Here is a 22903-nt window from a genome sequence, read left to right on the forward strand (position 1 = left end):
CAGAGACTGCACAAGGAAGATCATTCAACATTAACGCTATGGATGCTGAGGAAGTTCCTAAACTTGTTACTGGTACGTTCTCGGTCAACAATTTATCAGTTTATGTACTATTTGATTCAGGGGCTGATTTGAGTTTCGTGTCGAGTAAATTAAGTCCAAAAATCAAAACACCGTTAACTCCTTTAGACAATACTTATGTTGTTTAAATAGTTAATGGTAAAGTGCTCACTGCTAAGATTGTGTATCGTAAGTGTAACATTAATCTGGCGGGTAGAGATTTTGAGATAGATTTGGTACCGATTGAACTTGGTAGTTTTGACATTGTCATTGGGATGGATTGGTTATCTGCGAATCGTGCTGAGATTGTGTGTTATGATAAAGCTATTCGTATTACTAATGTGGTTGGAGAGCCGCTGATGGTTTTTGGAGACAAGAAATGCAGACAGTTAAATCTTATTAGCTGTTTGAAAGTTCTTAAACATCTTTGCAAGGGCTGTCATGCTATTCTAGCCCATGTTATTGATTTCGATAAAGAAACGAAGAGCGTTGGTGATGTTCATATTATTAGAGATTTTCCAGAGGTATTTCCCGAAGATTTACCTGGCCTTCCGCCGCAACGCGCGGTAGAATTTCAAATTGATCTTGTTCCCGGTGCTGCTCCTGTAGCACGTGCTCCTTATCATCCTGCGCCTTCTGAACTTCAAGAATTATCAAGTCAACTCCGCGAGTTGTTAGACAAGGGTTTCATTCGTCCTAGTTCGTCCCCTTGAGGAGCTCCTGTTCTGTTTTTTAAGAAGAAGGATGGTTCTTTTCGTTTGTTCATTAATTATCATGAGTTGAACAAGCTTACTATTAAAAACCGTTATCCCCTTCTGAGAATTGATGATCTGTTCGATCAGCTTTAGGGTTCATCTATTTATTCAAAAATCGATCTTCGTTCCGGCTATCATCAGTTACGTGTTAAAGAATCTGATGTTTCGAAAACTGCTTTTCGTACCCGTTACGGTCACTTTGAGTTTCTTGGTATGCCGTTCGGATTGACAAATGCACCTGCTGTGTTCATGGACCTCATGAACCATGTGTGTAGACCCTATCTGGACAAGTTCGTTATTGTGTTCATCGACGACATCCTTATTTATTCGAAGAATGATGAAGAGCACGAAGAACATTTGAAGTTAGTGCCTGATCTATTGAGAAAAGAAGAGTTGTACGCTAAGTTCTCTAAGTGTGCATTCTGGTTACGAGAAGTTCAATTCCTTGGACATATTGTTAGTAAGCAAGGGATTCAAGTTGATCCTGCTAAGATTGAGGTGATTGAAAAGTGGGAAACTCCGAAGACCCCTACTCAGATTCGTCAGTTCCTAGGATTAGCAGGTTACTATAGAAGGTTCATTCAAGATTTCTCTCGTATTGCAAAACCCCTGACTGCTTTAACGCATAAAGGGAAGAAGTACGAGTGGAAGGATGAACAAGAGACTGCTTTTCAGACTTTAAAGAAGAAGTTGACTACCGCTCCGATATTGTCACTACCTGAGGGTAATGATGATTTTGTTGTTTATTGTGATGCTTCGCGTCAAGGCTTTGGTTGTGTTTTGATGCAACAAAAGAAAGTTATTGCGTACGCGTCACGTCAGTTGAAGATTCACGAGCAGAACTATACAACTCATGATTTAGAGTTGGGGGTCGTTGTTTTTGCGCTTAAGATTTGGAGACATTATTTGTATGGGGTCAAGAGTACTGTGTACACAGATCACAAAATTCTTCAACATATCCTCGATCAGCTGAACATGAGACAACGAAGATGGATTGAGACATTGAATGATTACGATTGTGAACTATTATATCATCCGGGTAAGGCCAATGTTGTGGCGGATGCGTTGAGTCGTAAAGAAAGGGTTGAACCTCGCAGGTTTAGAGCCTTAAATATGATAATTAGAACAAACCTCGCAAGGCAGATTCTTGAGGCACAACAAGAAGCCTTAAAGGAAGAGAATTTTGTGAAGGAGAACGTAAGAGGAATGGCTAAGAAATTTGAGATTCGAGCAGATGGTACTAGGTACTTTGCAGGACGTCTTTGGGTTCCAAAGTTTGGTGAACTGCAACAACTTGTTTTGGATGAGGCTCATAAGTCTAGGTACTCTATTCATCCTGGTTCAGGAAAGATGTATCATGATCTTAAAGAGCTGTATTGGTGGCCTAATTTGAAAGGTGATGTGGCTACGTATGTGGCTAAGTGTTTGACCTGTGCTAAGGTTAAAGCTGAACATCAAAAACCGTCTGGACTATTGGTGCAACCTGAGATTCCCGAGTGGAAGTGAGAAGGAATTACAATGGATTTTATTACTAAGTTACAGAGAGTTGCGGGTGGCTATGACACTATTTGGGTGATTATAGATCGACTCACTAAGTCGGCTCACTTTTTTCCGATTAGGGAAACATACTCAATGGAGAAGCTTACACGTTTGTACTTGAAGGAGATTGTTTCTAGGCATGGTGTTCCTGTATCCATTATTTCAGACCGAGACAGTCGATTTGTATCGAGGTTTTGGCGATCCTTACAGGAAGCCTTGGGAACTAGGTTAGATATGAGCACCGCTTATCATCCTCAAACAGATGGTCAGAGTGAAAGGACCATTCAGATGTTCGAAGATATGTTACGAGTGTGTGTTATTGATTTTGGTAATGGTGGGATAAATATTTGCCGCTAGCTGAGTTTTCTTATAACAACAGTTATCATGCAATTATTCAAGCAGCACCGTTTGAAGCTCTGTACGGTAGGAAGTGTAGGTCTCCTGTCTGTTGGAATGAGGTTAGGGATGCTCAACTCACAGGTCCAGAAATTATTCACGAGACTACCGAGAAGATTGTACAGATTAAGGAAAGGTTGAGAACCGTTAGAAGTCGGCAAAAGAGTTACGCCGATAGGGGAAGGAAAGATGTGGAATTCCAAGTTGGAGATCGTGTTATGTTAAAGGTTTCACCTTGGAAGGGTGTGATCCGGCTTGGTAAAAGGGGAAAGTTAAGTCCTCGTTTTGTTGGACCGTTTGAGATTGTTGAGAGAGTTGGACCGGCGGCTTATCGTTTGAAGTTGCCACAAGAACTCAGTGCTGTTCACGATGTTTTTCATGTATCGGATTTAAAGAAGTGTTTGGCCGAGGCAGACAAAACTATTCCTTTGGAAGAACTTCATGTTGATAAGCAACTTCATTTTATTGAGGAACCCATCGAAATTATGGATCGAGAAGTTAAGACTCTTAAGAAGAGCCGAATTCCTATTGTCCGGGTTAGATGGAACACCAGACGCGGTCCCGAGTTCACTTGGGAGCGTGAAGATCAGATGAAGCAGAAGTACCCGCATTTGTTCCCAGATGCTGAGACAACCCCTGCACCTGCTTAAATTTCGGGACGAAATTTCCGTAACGGGAAGGTACTGTCACGACCCTACTTTTTCCGTTATCTTTTATCGTTAATTATTTAACTACCGTTAACTGTTAATTGTGCTACGTCATTTCTATGGCCTATATTGTTAAATTAATAATAATATATTAATTATTTTGTGTTATGTGAATATTTGTATTCATATTTTGAGATATACGTTTCTACGTGTCGCGGATTTCTATCCGGCGAATCTTTTCGGTTTTCAAACCAACGGTCGCGTTTTTGGGATATTTAAATCCTAATTATTTTAAATATGATATTTTAAGATCATATAATTATATGTAGTATTTATATTTATTTTTCGTCGTGCGTTTGTTATCTCTCCGAATTTTAAATCGCGTAAGCGTGTTTTTGCGTTTCGCGTTTCGTTCGGGCTTCCAGGCCACAAGGGATTTCACTTTTAGCAAGTTGGCCCACCATGGGGCCTACCCCATCCATTTTCGGCCGATTAGGGGAGGGAGGGAGTATTACTCCCTTAATTTCTTTTTTTGTTATTATTTTTCATTCCACCTAAATTTCTAAAAACCTAATACTTGTATTTTGTCTCTTCTCCTCCCTTTTTGCTCCCTTTGATGTCACCTACCACCCACAACAACATCATCACCATCATTCAATCTTGCTTGGATCATCATTTGGTTTGCATAATCGTGTTCTACTCGTCATCCTCTACGCGTTAACATCCGTTGATTCTTGATTAGGGTATAAACCCTAACCCTAGAACTTTTGATTTTTCATTATATTTATGTATTTTGATTATATATTAATAGTATGATGATTACTTGTTGTTGTAATGGTGTTTGTATGCATAGAATTACTCATAAACACATGTTTTCGGTTTGATAAAATTGGGACAGCAGCTATTTCGTGTATTTCTGATATTGTGACTGTTATAAAAGTTAAAATAAAGTATCTAGATGAGTTCCTCTCATCAAGACATTAATTTTAGACTCCGGATTCATGTCGTTTCGATTCCCGGAGCCTTAAATATGATCAAAATGGTATTTTGTTAAGATTGAATTGTGATATTGGTATGAACCAGGTTTGGTCCGACTTTGTGACCATATTTGTTGACTTTAGGGTGTGTTAGTGTGTTAGGACTGATGGTGGGAAGAACTTTCATGTTCGGGTCATCTCAATCCGAGCCACGAATCACCCGTTACGTCTAAAACACGATTTGATTGAATTGAAGTTCCAAGTAGTGTATTGGCTGTACATCACGACTTGTGGGCTGTTCTTGGTGTGTTATTGAGTGTACCAAAGTGTCGGGTGGTTTGATTAGGCGGAGATATATGTAAGGCTCGCTAAAAACCGACACCCGGGGCTCAAGATGCGACCCGATGAACTTTTGATTTAAAACTTGTGACTAATTAATAAACTTATTATATAAATAATGGGTTTCATTATCATTTAATTACTTATGATAAAAAAAAGTAATTATTATTATTTAAGACTTATGATATATATATTTATTATATCATTTAATTATTACTTATGATTTAATTAACATTTAATTAAACTCATGATTAATGATACTTTTATTATTAATGGAAATTACTTATGATAAGTATTAAACTTATATTATGAGATTACTATTATAAGACTTATAATAAGGATTAATTAATTATTTAATTATTATAAGGCTTAGTTATTATTTAATTATAATTTAATTATTAAATACTTATGATTTAATAATTATAATTGTAAACTTATGATATGATTAATAATTCATTATTGTGAATTAATTAATAATACTTATGATATGATTTAAAATTTATTATTAATTAATAATACTTATATTATGACTAATATTTAATTAAGTAATTAAATACTTATGTTATATTAAATATATCATTTAAACTTATATTAACTTTAATAATTTATTTTAATTTAATTAAACTTATGTTATGACATAATTAGACATATTTAACTTTAATAAACGTTATAACTTACATTATTATTACAACTTACACTTTTAAAATTTACGTTGACTAAGTTTGACCAAGGATGACTTTTGAGTTGACTTTCGGTTGACTTTGACTTTTAGTTGACTTTTGTTGACTTTCTAATTAAGAAAACTTTCCTAACTGATAAACTTTCCTAAAATAGCAACTTTCTAAATTTGGAAACTTTCCAAAAATAGAAACTTTTAAAAAATAGAAACTTTCTAAAAATAGAAACTTTCCAAAAATAGAAACTTTCTAAAAATAGAAAGTGTGTGTCCGTAAGCTGTTCCAATCAAATCAATGCATACTGAGTATTGTTCTATGACTACTTGCAACATATACAATAGCTATCATACTAAGACTTGACCTAAGTTAGTTATTTATATCGACATGCTTTATTTATAGGTCGGCGTTGTGATCATTCCTGATCACTGTACTCATTTGCTGTTTGCTTATTTGTGTTGGTTACTTCGTTACTATTAAGGTGAGTTATAGTCCCGTTTTTACATACTTTTCAAAGTATATTTTTGGGATGTGATTACATGCATTTTATTTCACGTTTAGACACAAGTGACAATTAAATTTAAATTATTCATTGTGAGTTGGACAAAAATATTCCCTAGTCTGGTAACTGTAATCATTGGTTTCTACCGGTGAACGCGAATCCTACGAATAGATCTATCGGGTTTGACTACCCCATTTCGAGCTAGTCGCGCTAGCAATTTATAATCGGAATGTTTAGTACTTCGTATTTTGTTGTAGATACACTGTCCAGTGTATATTTTTATTGTGTTTGGCAAAGGTAAATAAATGGTTAAGTGGTTACCAGGTGGCTCATTGATAATGGAATAATGTTTAATGTTTTCTAACATTTTTAAATCTTGTGGTCTAAAGTTTATTTAATTATTTAAACCTATAATTCACTCAACCTTTGTGTTGACAGTTTACTCGCATGTTTTCACAGGTACTTAAGTTTATGTGATACTTCCGCTGTGTTTAGAAGAGTCTGCATGCATTTGGGCAGATTTTTATGAAACAATTTATGAAACTTTGGCTTGCATTCGGTTTTTGAATAATTAATATTTGTGGGGTTGTTGACAATGTTTTGTGTCAACTTTGGATTATTAATATGTTGGGTTACTTTTAAACTACGTATTTTGGTATGCTTTCCTTTTTGGGAAACTTTTGAAATAAAAGAATGCAATGTCATTTGTTAAATTCATTTAAGTGCGATCAAGCTGTGGGACCAAGTGACGGAGTCGTTAAGTGTATTGACGGGGCCATCACACGTTGGGAGATACAAATTTGAGAGAAAATTACTCTATTACTCACAAGAATAGATTACAGAGTATTACAAAACTCTTACAAAAAAAAACTCTCAAACTCACACACACTATCTAGGTTGTGATTACACTTCTCTGAGTGATTTTTGGGATGACATACAATGAAAGTTTGCATCTCTATTTATAGCAAAAAATCTATGACGGTGAATGGTGTGAACGAAGAAGGTTAGTGGAAGTTGGCGGCCGTCATCGTGTTCAAGTTTTCCACTTCCATATGCGTTGTCAACGTCGGCAGCTTTGAATGTGACGCCCCGTACAAAACCATCGTGTATGATTCGTCAACAACAGGATCTTTACACGGTTGAATACTACATGCTGTTTGAAAACCAGTTTGCATTCATAAAAAGATGGTGTTTTACAAAAGATAACGTGCATCCTACGAATAGGAGCATAAACATACGTATTTGAACCTAAGGTCGTTATAAAGCCATTGTTTGAAAATAACATAAACTACGAATGCAACAGAAAAGTTCCATGAATGAGACATCTCTAATAATGCACCAGATAACTAATACAGCAGGTCCTTACCAGCAATTCAATAACTGCATGACAGCAAATCTAACAGCGGAAGTAATAAACCTCTAGGCACCTGAGAAATACACGCTTAAAAGTCAACACGAATGTTGGTGAGCTATAGTTTAAGTTGTAACAGTAACGTAAGATAGGCCACGAGATTTCAGTGTAACAAACAGTATGAAAAGTATATGTATAACTGTGGGCACCCGGTAACTAGACTTAACGTTTATAACCCCCTGAAAGTACACTTGGCGAGTGCGTATGTTCACGAAGTATTAAACACCCGTTAAATGCTAGCGCGACTAGCCCGAGTGGGGATGTCAAACCCTATGGATCCATATCTAAGATTCGCGTTCACCGGTTCAAAAACCAATGACTAAACGTTACCGTGCTAAGGGGAATGTTTATGTCGTTGTATAACCCACGCACATATAAAGTTTAAGTACTCGTGCCTAGTATGTAAAACGTAAAAAGCGCATGTATTCTCAGTCCCAAAATAGTTAAAGTAAAAAGGGATGCTATAACTCACAGTGATAAAAGCGGTAAAGTTGGTAATGAAAGTACGCAAGTAGTAAGTCGGTCCGAAAGGTCGTAAACCTAAATCAAATGTTACTAGGTTAGTAGGTTGTCTTTATAAATTCCAGTAGTGCATAAAATAAGTTTAAGTGTCATCATCATCATCATTCATCATCATAAAAGCTAAGTAAGTGTGACAAGAATAGAGATCGAAACAATAGGCTGACTTCGGTCAGCTGCTACGACCTCTACGTAAATCAAAAAGACGCATAGTCAGTGGCTATGGCTCCGTATATGAGTACCCTAACCACTGACCAATTTCCAGAACCTAACTCGTCTTCGTTTGACCGTGGCGACGGATTAAGTGTGAGTAGGTCAGAAATTTCAGCACAACATTAATAGGGTGTAGTGACTCTCGGAGGGCCATAAATCCTAAACCGTAACTCGGATTAAGACGAGGCCTAAACGGAAAATCATATACTCGAACCGAACTAACTTAAAATCAACTTTACAGTAGCCCAGGTGGCCTGATCAGATACAAAAATCAGTGGACAAGTGCTCCGGTGGGGTTCTTGGTGCTTGATGCTCATCACGATTCTCATCCTTGATGCTTGTAGCTTCAAGTGTACAACTCGTTGATGATTTAGCATCACTTTTGACCAAGACTCTACCATCAATACACAATATGTTAAGACCAAGTGGTAACACAACTCATTTAAGAGTCTTAGATGGATGATGAACCAAGATTACATCATATCCTTAGTCTTAACACAATTACAAGTCCTATTTACAATAAAGTTACAAACTTTACATCAATCAAACAAGTATGAACATGATCTAAGTCAAATGAAGTGATGGAACCCTAAGCTAGAGAGCTTGGATCCCTTTCACACAATTTATAAGGTCACAAAACTAGAAAGCTTGAACCTTTAGTGTTCGTGAAGATCTTGAAGCATAAAGCTTGGATCTTGAAGATACATGAAGATTACAAACAAAAGTTTGAATCTTTTCCACAAAACAACATGATCAAAGCAAAAAGAACTTAGATCTAACAAAAAGATATGAAGATTCAAGCTAGAAAGCTTGCATCTTAATTGTTCTTGAAGATCTTGAAGCATAAAGCTTGGATCTTGAAGATACATGAAGATTACAAACAAAAGTTTGAATCTTTTTCATAAAATAACAAGATTAAAGCATAAAAGAAGTAGATCTACCAAGTTGGTGAAGATTCAAAGCTAGAAAGCTTGAATCTTCCATGTTCTTGAAGGATTCATGCTCGAATCAACAAGATATAAGCAAGATCAAAGCTAAAAGGAACTTTGATCTCCATAATATGATGATGATGATCACGAAATTGAAAGGAAAAGGAAGAGGAAAAGAAAACTTAAAAGAATACTAGAAAGGAAAGAAAGAAAAGAGCAAGTGTGTGTGAAAACCAAATGAGCAAGTGATTTGAATGAGAGGTAAATGGCTAGTATTTATAAGCAAAATTTGACAAGGATTGGTGACTTGGAAGGCCTCATGGCCGTAGGTCATTAGGAGGGGAGGGGGGAGACACCATTTTGCTTTTTGGTTAGTGGTTGTCTAAAGCATGTACTTATGCTAGAATCCCATGTGACAAAGTTGATAATCCTTATCCATTATGCTAGTATGACTCATTAATTATTTATTTATTTATTTATTTATTATTATGTTTCACTAGTAATAATACTTGGGCTAATTAATTGGGTCACTAGCTAGAGTAGGGTGGGCTTGAGCCCAACAAGGTAGAAAGTCCAACAAGACTAATTATTGGGCTCTTGCAATTAAATAAATAAAATTAAGCATCCAAAAGCCCAAGTAATTATTATTATAAAATAATAATTAATATTTTGCTGCCCAAATATTCCGGTTACGAAAAAAGTTAAACGTGCGCGCAGTTCGCGGTTTATTCGAAACGTTAAATAACACTAACGGTTATAAAAGCATCCGGTGAACAAGTTAAGTATCCTACATACTCTAAGGCACGTTTTAACATATAATTGGAAGTAAACCACGTATATCAAGTTTCCAGAGTATAAAGTAACGCAGTGCGCACAAATACGCAGTTTCGCTAAAATACAAGGCACAAAAGCAAGTCGAAAAAGTCGGGTCGTTACATTACCCACATGTTATTAGAAATTTCGTCCCGAAATTTAAGCTGAGGCAGGTGTTGGAGTCGGGAAAAGGTGAGGATATTTCTGCATCATTTAATCCTCTCGTTCCCAGGTAAACTCAGGTCCACGCTTGGCATTCCATCGAACTCGGACAATTGGAATCTTATTGCGTTTCAAGGTTTTGACCTCACGGTCCATAATTTCGACAGGCTCTTCCACGAAGTGGAGTTTGTCATCAATCGTAAGTTCTTCCAATGGTATGACAAGTTCCGGTGGAGCAAGGCACTTCTTCAAATTTGATACATGGAAGGTAGGATGAACAACACTCAACTGAGTCAGAAGATCCAGACGATAAGCAACGGGTCCAACACGTTCCAAAATTTCAAAAGGACCAACATATCGCGGGTTCAACTTTCTGCGCTTCCCAAAACGAATTACACCTTTCCAAGGTGCGACCTTCAACATTACTCGGTCACCCACGTTGAATTCGAAGTCTTTACGTTTAAGATCAGTATAACTCTTTTGGCGATCGCAGGCCGTCTTAAGTCTCGCTTGAATATGAGAAATCTTCTCCGTTGTTTCATGGACTATCTCGGGTCCGGTGATTTGCACTTCGCCTAACTCTGCCCAACAAATAGGAGAACGGCACTTGCGACCATACAACACTTCAAAAGGCGCGGCTTTAATACTCGAATGATAACTGTTGTTGCAAGAGAATTCGGCTAGCGGCAGATGCCTTTCCCAAGACTTTCCAAAGTCAATAACACAGGCATGCAACATGTCCTCTAATGTCTGAATCGTTCGTTCACTCTGACCGTCGGTCTGTGGGTGATAAGCGGTGCTCATGTCGAGATGAGTTCCCAAGGCTTCTTGCAAGGAACGCCAGAATCTTGAAGCAAAACGGGGATCGCGATCGGAGATAATTGATAAGGGCACACCATGACGGGATACAATTTATTTGATGTACAGTTGAGCAAGTCTCTCCATTGTATCTGTTTCTTTCATCGCTAGAAAATGAGCAGATTTGGTAAGACGGTCAACGATAACCCAAATTGTATCGTATCCGCCCACCGTTTTTGGTAGCTTCGTGATGAAATCCATCGTAATTGCTTCCCATTTCCATTGTGGGATTTCTGGTTGTTGAAGTAATCTAGATGGCCTCCGATGCTCAGCCTTAACCTTCGAGCAAGTCAAACACCTCCCAACATAAGTTGCAACATCCTTCTTAAGATTTGGCCACCAATACTGTTCCTTGAGATCGTGGTACATTTTTCCGGCTCCTGGATGAATCAAATATCTCAACTTGTGGGCTTCATCAAGTAAAAGTCTTCGTAAATCTCCATAACGAGGTACCCAAATTCTTCTGGCATAACATCGGAGTCCAGACTCCTTAACCTCGAATTTAGAGACCAGGATTTTCATTTATTCATGAGATATGTTCTCCTTCTTGAGCGCCTCTTCTTGGGCTACTCGGATCTGGCTATGGAGGTTCGAATGGATGGTGATGTTCAGAGCCCGAACACGAAGAGGTACCGTTCTCTCCTTTCGACTTAAAGCGTCGGCTACAACATTGGCCTTACCAGGATGGTAACGAAGTTCACAATTATAGTCGTTCAGCATCTCAATCCATCGTCGTTGTCTCATGTTCAGCTGCTTCTGATCAAAGATGTGCTGGAGGCTTTTGTGATCGGTGAATATGGTACTCTTTGTTCCATAGAGATAGTGTCTCCACAGCTTCAATGCGAAGACAACGGCTCCAAGTTCGAGATCGTGAGTAGTATAGTTTCGCTCATGAATCTTCACCTGACGAGATGCATAAGCAATGACCTTCGTTCTTTGCATCAATACACAACCAAAACCATTCTTCGAAGCATCGCAGTACACAACGAAGTCGTCACTACCTTCGGGAAGAGATAAGATAGGTGCGGTGGTTAACTTCTGTTTCAGGGTTTGAAATGCTGCTTCTTGTTCGGTTTCCCAAATGAACTTCTTTCCTTTCTGAGTCAGTGCGGTCAAAGGATGCAAAATCAACGAAAAACCTTCAATAAACCTTCTGTAGTAACCGGCAAGACCTAGAAATTGGTGAATGTGAGTCGAAGTAGTGGGTCTCTCCCACTCGCTGATAGCTTCAATCTTGGCGGGGTCAACTTTGATACCTTGATCACTCATAATATGACCCAGAAATTGGACTTCCTTCAGCCAAAATTCACACTTGGGGAATTTGGCATAAAGCTGCTCTCGTCTCAAGAGTTCAAGCACTAACCGAAGATGTTGCTCATGTTCTTCTTCGCTTTTGGAGTATATGAGGATATCATCTATGAAGACGATAACGAATTTATCCAGATAAGGCTTGCAGACACGATTCATGAGGTCCATGAACACGGCTGGTGCGTTGGTTAATCCGAACGGCATCACGAGAAACTCATAATGACCATAGTGGGTTCTAAATGCAGTCTTCATCACATCACTCTCTTTCACTCTCAACTGGTGATAACCGGATCGCAAATCGATCTTAGAGTAAACGCTTGATCCTTGCAGCTGATCAAAAAGATCGTCAATTCTGGGAAGAGGATATCGATTCTTGATCGTCAATTTGTTGAGTTCGCGGTAGTCGATACACATGCGGAAGGATCCTTCCTTCTTCTTCACGAATAAAGCAGGTGTGCCCCAAGGCGACGAGCTCGGTTGGATAAACCCTCAGTCGAGCAATTCCTGCAGTTGACTCTACAACTTTTGCAGTTCAGAAGGTGCTAGTCGATAAGGTGCGCGAGCTACAGGTGCAGCTCCCGGCACTAGATCGATCTGGAACTCCACTGCTCATGGTGGCGGTAATCCAGGCAACTCTTCCGGAAAGACGTCAGGGAATTCATTCACAATTCGCACATCATTCACACTCTTCTCCTCTGTTTCTAAAGCCTTCACGTGTGCTAAAACAGCATGTCGTCATTTCTTCATGATCTTCTGCGCTTTCATACAACTAATGAGGTTCAGCTTTGAGTTACATCTTTCTCCGTAAATAGTCAGTGACTCACCGTCTCCTTGTGGTATACGAAGAGCTTTATCTCCACAGATAATATTGGCCCTTACTTTAGTTAACCAGTCCATGCCGACAATCACGTCAAAGCTTCCCAATTTGATGGGTATCAAGTCAATTTCGAAATCCATGCCAGCTATGTTAATAACAGCTCCTCGTCCAATTTGGTCAACTTTCTCAAGTTTCCCATTGGCTACTTCTACTAGCATATCCTCTTCTAAAGGCACTAATGACCAATCTATCTTAGAGCAAAAGTTTCTACAGACATAGCTTCTATCGGCACCAGTATCAAATAGGACAGAGGCTAATAGTTTGTTGATAGGGAAAATACCTGTAACCAAGTCGGGGTTCTCACGTGCATCCCTTGCATTAACGTTGAAAGCTCTACCACGCGGTGGTCCGCCGTCCTTCTTTTTATTGAGGCAATCATTCCTAAAGTGGCCCTGCTGTCCACACTCATAGCATTTCCTTGGCCCATTTTGGTTTGTCCTTACAGTTGGAATGGTAATCTTGCAGTTCTTGCCAACATGCCCGATTTTTTTGCATTTCTCACAGACCGCATTACAGTACCCGATATGGTGCTTGTAGCACCTCTTGCACTGCGGTAGAGTACCCTTGTAGTTGGGGTTCGAGATGGTATTCGGGTTGGGGTTCCTTCCGTCGTTAGGCCTCTTAGCTGGAGTTTGATCATAGGTTCTCCCCTTGTTATTGTAGTCCCACTTACGCTTCTCACCACTGGCTCCCGATTCGGATTTACCCTTCTCCGGTTCTTTGCTGATAATTTGGTTCAAAAGGGTATGCGCCATTCGCATAGATGCTGGGACGTTGGGTGGATTAGAAGAGGTGACATTTCCTTGAATGGACTTGGGAAGTCCCCACAAGTAGCATTCCATTCTCTTAAATTCCGGGATGACCATCGTGGGACACATCAGCGCTAATTCCAGATACTTGCGGTTGTAACCATCAAGATCGTTACCCACAACCTTTAACTCCCATAACTCAGCCTCCATTTTCTGTATCTCTGTCCTGGGGCAGTACTCTTCGATCATGGCCCCCTTAAATTCTTCCCACGGGATGACATAAGCCTCATCAATACCCTTAGCTTGAGCCAGTGTGTTCCACCAGGTTAGGGCGCCGTCTGACAGCATACATGAGGCATACTTGGTTTTGTTCGCCTCTGAGCAGTTGCTGACGCGGAACACAGCTTCCAATTTCTCAAACCACCTAGTCAAACCAACTGGCACCTCAGTGCCGCTAAAGTTGTGGGGCTTGCAGCTTTGAAACTCTTTGTAAGTGCAACCGTTCTGGACGTTCTGGTTAACCGGTGGGGCTGGGGGAATGACATTTGCTATGGCTGCGGCTACTCTTTCCGCAATCATTTCCTCGATCTGTGCTGCTGTGGGTGCTGCTCGTCCATTTGCCATTGCTTTTCTAAACAGAAATTTTGACTTAAGTCAAAATCCAGCATTTAATATATATAATAATACAGTATATGGTAAACAGGGGAACAACACAACGCATGCCAATTAAGTAACGCAACCAGGTACAAATACCGCAAAACCAACATACAGTAATGTAAATAGAACACTGCACAAGAATTAAACAATACAAAGTTCCATTCATTAATAAAGAGTTGCATACATTCGCTTAGGTTCGTACAATACATAAGTAAAACATGAAACTACAAACGAGATTACATAATGAAATCTACTACAAAGCCCTATGGTGACGGTGGGTAAAGGATGTCCATTACGTGGGACATCTGGTCCTCGAGTTCAGTTACCCAAGCACGGAGGATCTCCACTTCCCTCGCCAGTTCCTCGATAGAGGGAGGGGCTGGCAGAGCAGGCGGTGCTGCTGGTGCAGGTGGTGCAGATGGTCCAGCACCAGAAGTAGAGGCTGCAAAGCGGTAAGGCTTACGCACGAAAGGATCAGCAGGGTAAGGCACAACCCGCTTATGGGCGGTAACCCTACGACGATGACCATGTGCGTTAGTGAATGCTCGACCTCCGTTGATCCCCGGAATAACAGTGCCATCGAAACGGTACCGCTTCTTCGGCGGGGTGGAGGGTGGCTGTACAGGTGCATCATCAGGGTCCTCCTCTTCGGAGTCATCATCTCTAGTATCATCTGTGGATGAGTCGTCGGATGATGAATCGTCGAAAACAGCTGGAGGTGGCGGTGATCGGCGACCGGTAGTCATGATCCGGTATCTGAAGGGTGGGATCGGTATAACACGTCCATCAGGAAGGCGTCGGTACCAATGGTTATGCTCATTACGAAACGGAACATCCCCGTATTCCCTGGGAATCACAACACCACCGGAGCGGGGCTGTGGCTCCGAGGGTCCTGGGGCAAGTAGAGCTGGAATCTCCGGGGGGTCCTGGGCTCCGCCTGAGGTAACCACTGGGGCAGGCGTACGGCTGCTGGTTTCGGAGGATAAAGCGCCGGGGTCACTGGTTAACGGGACCTGTGTGTCGGTAGCAGTAGTAGGTGAGGTAGCTGACGAGTCTGAATTGCTGCCCAAAATGATGAAAGGTGGAATATCCGACATCTGAACAGGGAAAAATAACTTTTCCATGTCAGTAAGTCATAAAGCAAGCATGTATTAGGCACTACAGCAACCTAGCATGGCAGTAATAATAATAGTGCTAAACAGAAATAACATGTGAAAGCAGATAGTAATCATGCAATAGCGGAAATAAGCATACAACAAGTTCGCATTGCAGTGAAGATAAGCAATAGTATGCAGTGAGATCACATAGCAGTGAAAGTAAGCAGTAGCATGCAGTAAGTCTCGCAGAAACAAGTAAACTAGCAAGTTGTAGATTAGTCCTATTAGTGTATCCTACTCGGTCCGGTCTAGACTCACTAATGTAACCTAATTCCCTACAACCAATGCTCTGATACGAAATGTGACGCCCCGTACAAAACCATCGTGTACGATTCGTCAACAACATGATCTTTACACGGTTGAATAATACATGTTGTTTGAAAACCAGTTTGCATTCATAAAAAGATGGTGTTTTACAAAAGATAACGTGCATCCTACGAATAGGAGCATAAACATAAGTATTTGACCCTAAGATCGTTACAAAGCCATTGTTTGAAAATAACATAAACTACGAATACAACAGAAAAGTTCCATGAATGAGACATCTCTAGTAATGCAGCGGATAACTAATACAGCAGGTCCTTAACAGCAATTCAATAACCGCATGACAGCAAATCTAATAGTGGAAGCAATAAACCTCTAGGCACCTGAGAAATACACGCTTAAAAGTCAACACGAATGTTGGTGAGCTATAGTTTAAGTTGTAACAGTAACGTAAGATAGGCCACGAGATTTCAGTGTAACAAACAGTATGAAAAGTATATGTATAACCGTGGGCACCCGGTAACTAGACTTAACATTTATAACCCCCTGAAAGTACACTTGGCGAGTGCGTATGTTCACAAAGTATTAAACACCCGTTAAATGCTAGCGCGACTAGCCCGAGTGGGGATGTCAAACCCTATGGATCCATATCTAAGATTCGCGTTCACCGGTTCAAAAACCAATGACTAAACGTTACCGTGCTAAGGGAATGTTTATGCCGTTGTATAACCCACGCACATATAAAGTTTAAGTACTCGTGCATAGTATGTAAAATGTAAAAAGTGCATGTATTCTCAGTCCCAAAATAGTTAAAGTAAAAAGGGATGTTATAACTCACAGTGATAAAAGCGGTAAAGTCGGTAATGAAAGTACGCAAGTAGTAAGTCGGTCCGAAAGGTCGTAAACCTAAATCAAATGTTAATAGGTCAGTAGGTTGTCTTTATAAATTCTAATAGTGCATAAAATAAGTTTAAGTGTCATCATCATTCATCATCATAAAAGCTAAGTAAGTGTGACAAGAATAGAGATCGAAACAATAGGCTGACTTCGGTCAGATGCTACGACCTCTACGTAAATCGAAAAGATGCATAGTCAGTGTCTATGGCTCCGTATATGAGTACCCTAACTACTGACCAATTTCCAGAACCTAACTCGTCTTCGTTTGTCCGTGGCGACGGTTTAAGTGCAAGTAGGTCAGAAATTTCAGCACAACGTTAATAGGGTGTAGTGACTCTCGGAGGGCCATAAATCCTAAACCGTAACTCGGATTAAGACGAGGCCTAAACGTAAAATCATCTAATCGAACCGAACTAACTGAAAATCAACTTTCCAGTAGCCCAGGTGGCCTGATCAGATACGAAAATCAGTGGACAAGTGCTCTGGTGGGGTTCTTGGTGCTTGATGCTCATCGCGGTTCTCATCTTTGATGCTTGTAGCTTCAAGTGTACAACTCGTTGATGGTTTAGCATCACTTTTGACCAAGATTCTACCATCAATACACAATATGTTAAGACCAAGTGGTAACACAACTCATTTAAGAGTCTTAGATGGATGATGAACCAACGTTACATCATATCATTAGTCTTAACACAATTACAAGTCCTATTTACAACAAAGTTACAAACTTTACATCAATCAAACAAGTATGAACATGATCAAAGTCAAATGAAGTGATGGAACCCTAAGCTAGAGAGCTTCGATCCCTTTCACACAATTTATAAGGTCACAAAGCTAGAAAGCTTGAACCTTTAGTGTTCTTGAAGATCTTGAAGCATAAAGCTTGGATCTTGAAGATACATGAAGATTACAAAAAAAAGTTTGAATCTTTTTCACAAAACAACATGATTAAAGAAAAAAGAACTTAGATCTAACAAAAAGATATGAAGATTCAAGCTAGAAAGCTTGCATCTTAATTGTTCTTGAAGATCTTGAAGCATAAAGCTTGGATCTTGAAGATACATGAAGATTACAAACAAAAGTTTGAATCTTTTTCATAAAATAACAAGATTAAAGCATAAAAGAAGTAGATCTACAAAGTTGGTGAAGATTCAAAGCTAGAAAGCTTGAATCTTCCATGTTCTTGAAGGATTCATGCTCGAATCAACAAGATATAAGCAAGATCAAAGCTAAAAGGAACTTTGATCTCCATAATATGATGATGATGATCACGAAATTGAAAGGAAAAGGAAGAGGAAAAGAAAACTTACAAGAATACTAGAAAGGAAAGAAAGAAAAGAGCAAGTGTGTGTGAAAATCTAATGAGCAAGTGATTTGAATGAGAGGTAAATGGCTAGTATTTATAAGCAAAATTTGACAAGGATTGGTGACTTGGAAGGCCTCATGGCCGTAGGACATTAGGTGGGGAGGGGGGAGACACCATTTTGCTTTTTGGTTAGTGGTTGTCTAAAGCATGTACTTATGCTAGAATCCCATGTGACAAAGTTGATAATCCTTATCCATTATGCTAGTATGACTCATTAATTAATTAATTATTTATTTATTTATTATTATGGGTCACTAGTAATAATACTTGGGCTAATTAATTGGGTCACTAGCTAGAGTAGGGTGGGCTTGAGCCCAACAAGGTAGAAAGTCCAACAAGACTAATTATTGGGCTCTTGCAATTAAATAAATAAAATTAAGCATCCAAAAGCCCAAGTAATTATTATTATAAAATAATAATTAATATTTCGCTGCCCAAATATTCCGGTTACGACAAAAGTTAAACGTGCGCGCAGTTCGCGGTTTATTCGAAACGTTAAATAACACTAACGGTTATAAAAGCATCCGGTGAACAAGTTAAGTATCCTACGTACTCTAAGGCACGTTTTAACATATAATTGGAAGTAAACCACGTATATCAAGTTTCCAGAGTATAAGGTAACGTAGTACGCACAAATACGCAGTTTCGCTAAAATACAAGGCACAAAAGCAAGTCGAAAAAGTCGGGTCGTTACATTGAACATCTAGATGACGGCTGGAACAGAGCCATCTAGATGACGGCTGGAAACCACTGGAAACCATCAAAAATATGTTAGCCTGTTTTATGTCCAGTTTTTCAATTCTTCAAGGGTTGGAGTGTAAGTTTTGGATTAGAGTATTTAAACATCCTTAAACACGAAATCATCACTTTTTGTTCAGATTTTGTTCCGTCACCGTAACCTATATCCAAGCTCTACGTACTCTTCGATTCCAGTTATTGCAAGCACGATTTCTACATAAAATATTGAATATTTCTTCACGATGATTACACATGGCCAAGTCTTTATTATTTCTTAGCCAACAATTTATTGTATTCGATTTCCTTCAAACATTTATGTGATCAATCATTTATAATGATTAAATCTTTCAAATTATAAATTGTTGAATTGATTAAAGTTTGTTTCAAGTCCAATTAGAGTTAAAATATTTAAATAATTAAATAAATATTAAATTATTATTAATATGGGATATTCAAAAAAGAATACTAAATAATTAATTAAATTATTATTTTATTATTATATTATATTTAGTTTATTATATTATATACAATTTATTACTGTTGGTTTATGTGATACATGCATTTACATACTGAGGATATATCATCTTCACCTTGTTCACTAAAATAGAGGAGTGTATCAAAAGCGAAAAAATAAAAATAGAATTGGACTCACCATCCTGCACACTAACTTCTGTCACCTCCTTGGCTAGCGCTCTCCTTGACTGAATGGTGCCTATCAACGTTAAAAGATGGCTAGCGCCAAATCATCCACTTTAACGTAGATAAGAGGAGGCCTTAGTATTATTTATTTTCATTTATTAGTTATAATAAATAATAAATGCTAAATAATTAATAACAATTAATAATAACAATAATAAGATTTTTTGGTTTGACAAAAATACTTAAATACAATATTACTGACCGAGTGATAAAACTTAATCAAGAACAACAACAGCAGGAGCAGGAGCAGGAGCAACAACACCAACAACAGCATAATAATAATAATAATAATAATAATAATAATAATAATAATAATAATAATAATAATAATAATAATAATAATAATAATAATTATAATTATAATTATAATTATAATAATTATAATAATAATAATAATTATTATTATAATAATAATAATAAATATTTGCTATGAATCTATGATTAATATAACTTTCTTAATTGCACACATATGACATAAGTACCCATTTAAACTCAAAAGATATAATCATGGTGGACTACTGCTCACAAGACATGAATTGCTAATTTTTGATGATGGTTACAATGATACGAACAAAAATAGTAATGGTCTCCTCTTTCAGTCAAGTTGATTAGAGCAGGGCCTTCTGCTATTATACTTCTAAGGTCAGGAGTTTCACAGTTATCAAATTGTTGTTTGTTCACTTTTGAAACATCATGATATCCTGTCACAAAACCAAAAAAAAGTATATCGCCGACGTTAAAAGTACGTTGGGATTGCCAATTATCGTAGAAATTTGGGTTCTCTTGAATCTTCCACCCAAAGTCATCATCACCCACATGATGTACGATACCTAGCGAGCTATCAAATGACATGTATGCAAGCACGACCATAAGCATAAGCATCTTGAAGAGGGACGCTGCCATTTTATTTTATCTATTATGAAGATTGTATTACCTTTAGAGAATGTTGTGTTATTTGAGTTGGGGGATGAGTATAAATAGCCTTGAATTGAACATGATAATCTTATCATTATTTGCTTTTGAATGTTTAATGACATATTATTTCAAAATATGATTTTCAAAATATGATATACGAGATATGAAATATGAGATTAAATATACAATTTAGTTGTATGATATTAATGACATTTATTATAAGTCACTTAAATTACTTACGTTTGATATTTAGTTATATGATATTAAAATGACATTTATTATCTATTATCTATACCTATAATTACTTCTATACTATATATTAAAATGCAAATATGATAGATGTCATACAAAACGTTTTTTTAACATAAAAAAAATTTAAAAATAGAAGAAAAATTACTAATACATGATTGATGATCTTATTAAAAAAATTGGTTATACCTATAGATATTAAGAAATCTTAAATAAATGTACAATAAGGAAAACATTATGTACAACATTATGGTAAAATACATCCATCACCGTATGTACAATATTTGAAGTATTATGTACAATCTTATAATAAAACACCCTCATTACCATATGCACAATATTTGAAACATTATGTACAATCTTATAATTATAATCTTATGATAAAACACTCTCATGACCATATGTACATTTTTTAAAACAAATTGTACATTCTTTTACAAAAAATTCCGGGAACACATTTACGAACTTTGAAGCATATCGTATAACATTCATATAATAATTGTATTTTAATAACAAAAAATTAAGAGGTATTAGTTATTACTAAAACAAACTTTAATGATGTTGTTGTTGTTGTTGTTGTTGTTGTTGTTGTTGTTGTTGTTGTTGTTATTATTATTATTATTATTATTATTATTATTATTATTATTATTATACTATTATTAATTATTATTGTTGTTGTTCAAATATAAGTTCTCTATACGCGAATAACTACGTTACATATGTATGCTAAATATATATCTCAATAAAAGGTTACTCGTATAATGTAGGCTTTTATGACAAGGAAAATAGTAATTATGATAAAAAAATTCAGAAGAGGGTGGTAGGATAATGAAGGTAGTTTATTTATTATGTTCAAGTTAAGTACATTAATATGTCTATAGTTTATTTTGATTATTTTGGATGCAAAAGTTTCAGACAAAATATTTGTGGTGCGTTTTTGTTATAATTATTTGCTATATGCATTTTACAAACTTCATGAATTTAGTTATTTTTTCCAATAGTTTGGTAAGTATTCACCAAATAGTATGTTCGGATTATTTAATAAACCCGTGATTTTACGGGTCATTTAAGATTATATAAGATAATTTTCTTATAATTATATATTCACTACAAGAAAAATTAGGACGGGCGACGAAGGTTTTTTGCAATGAGGGGATGTCGCCGCTAATAACTTGCAGAAATTTATTTTGAATGGAAAAGAAAGGAAACAGACAGATTAAAAAATAATAGTGATTCTCGAGTTTTAATTTTGAGCGGAAAGGAAAGGGGAGTAGATGATTAGGAAGGATATTACATTAACCTTTTGTTGAGAACACTCTCCTCCCATATTTGTACCGATTATGAAGGATAGTAAAACATTTTCATCCCCTTTCTTTTCCATTCTATTCTCGAAAAAAACACGAGAATACAATTTCAACGTAAGCGATAAAATTTTCACTCTTTTGACCAGAGTCGTGGGTCCACCAAGTAATTGCGGCGATGAGTTTTTCCACATCGCTTCAAATAATTTAGTGAGTTTTCTTTTTTCATTTTCTTTCGCATTAAATTTGGTCAAAGGTTTAAAAATTTATTCCCGAAGCATATCGCCGCAAATAGGCGTCATATTAAAAAATGACATTTATTTTAAGATGATATAAGATAATGTTCTTTATAGAATATAACTAGCAATGGAGCCCCGGCGCCGTTCTTAGTGTATACGGTGTTATAGGTTAATATAGTTGAACGGTCATTATACTTTACATAGCTATAGTTATTCACACATACAAAATGGCTACAGTAGTTGTTAGGTTGACAACCCTGAACCTGTCACACCCCCAAATAGGGCCTGAGGTATTTGTGACTAATTATATCAAATCACAGTTGGATAAATGAGAACGACTCTATATGAGACGTTTTATTGAGTTTTGCAGCGGAAAAAATAGATTACATTGTATTTAATAAACAGTGCATTAAATGTCTTTAATTGATATAATATGTAATGAAGACTCCAAGCATAGCAAGCAATCGTCATCAAATTAGCAAATGAAAGTCCTTCAAATTATCCATGAATGACTCGTTGAAATGTTGCTTTCAATTAGCAAATACACAGCGGAAGCATTATGTAGGACTTGAGAATAAACATGTTTAAAAAGTCAACACGAGGTTGAGTGAGTTCATAGGTTTATCATAATTCAATAGTTCAATATAGCATTAGACCACAAGATTTCAGTTTAAAGTTGATTAATACCAAATATAT

At 37.3% G+C, this 22903-nt stretch overlaps 1 protein-coding gene across 1 annotated transcript; it reads right to left on the reverse strand.

Annotated features, from left to right (window-relative positions):
- Window positions 1-20025: 20025 nt before the first annotated feature.
- Window positions 20026-20406, reverse strand: LOC139870154 (umecyanin-like). The gene has a single exon (XM_071858000.1). It carries the CDS (start codon window positions 20404-20406, stop codon window positions 20026-20028), a length of 381 nt encoding a protein of 126 aa, XP_071714101.1.
- Window positions 20407-22903: the final 2497 nt, after the last annotated feature.

This window comes from Rutidosis leptorrhynchoides, chromosome 10, assembly GCF_046630445.1.
Source record: "Rutidosis leptorrhynchoides isolate AG116_Rl617_1_P2 chromosome 10, CSIRO_AGI_Rlap_v1, whole genome shotgun sequence".
NCBI lineage: Eukaryota > Viridiplantae > Streptophyta > Magnoliopsida > Asterales > Asteraceae > Rutidosis > Rutidosis leptorrhynchoides.

Bases quoted from the DNA above. Each gene is read 5' to 3' on its own strand.
- LOC139870154 (XM_071858000.1), bottom strand. From the start codon at position 20,406: ATGGCAGCGTCCCTCTTCAAGATGCTTATGCTTATGGTCGTGCTTGCA.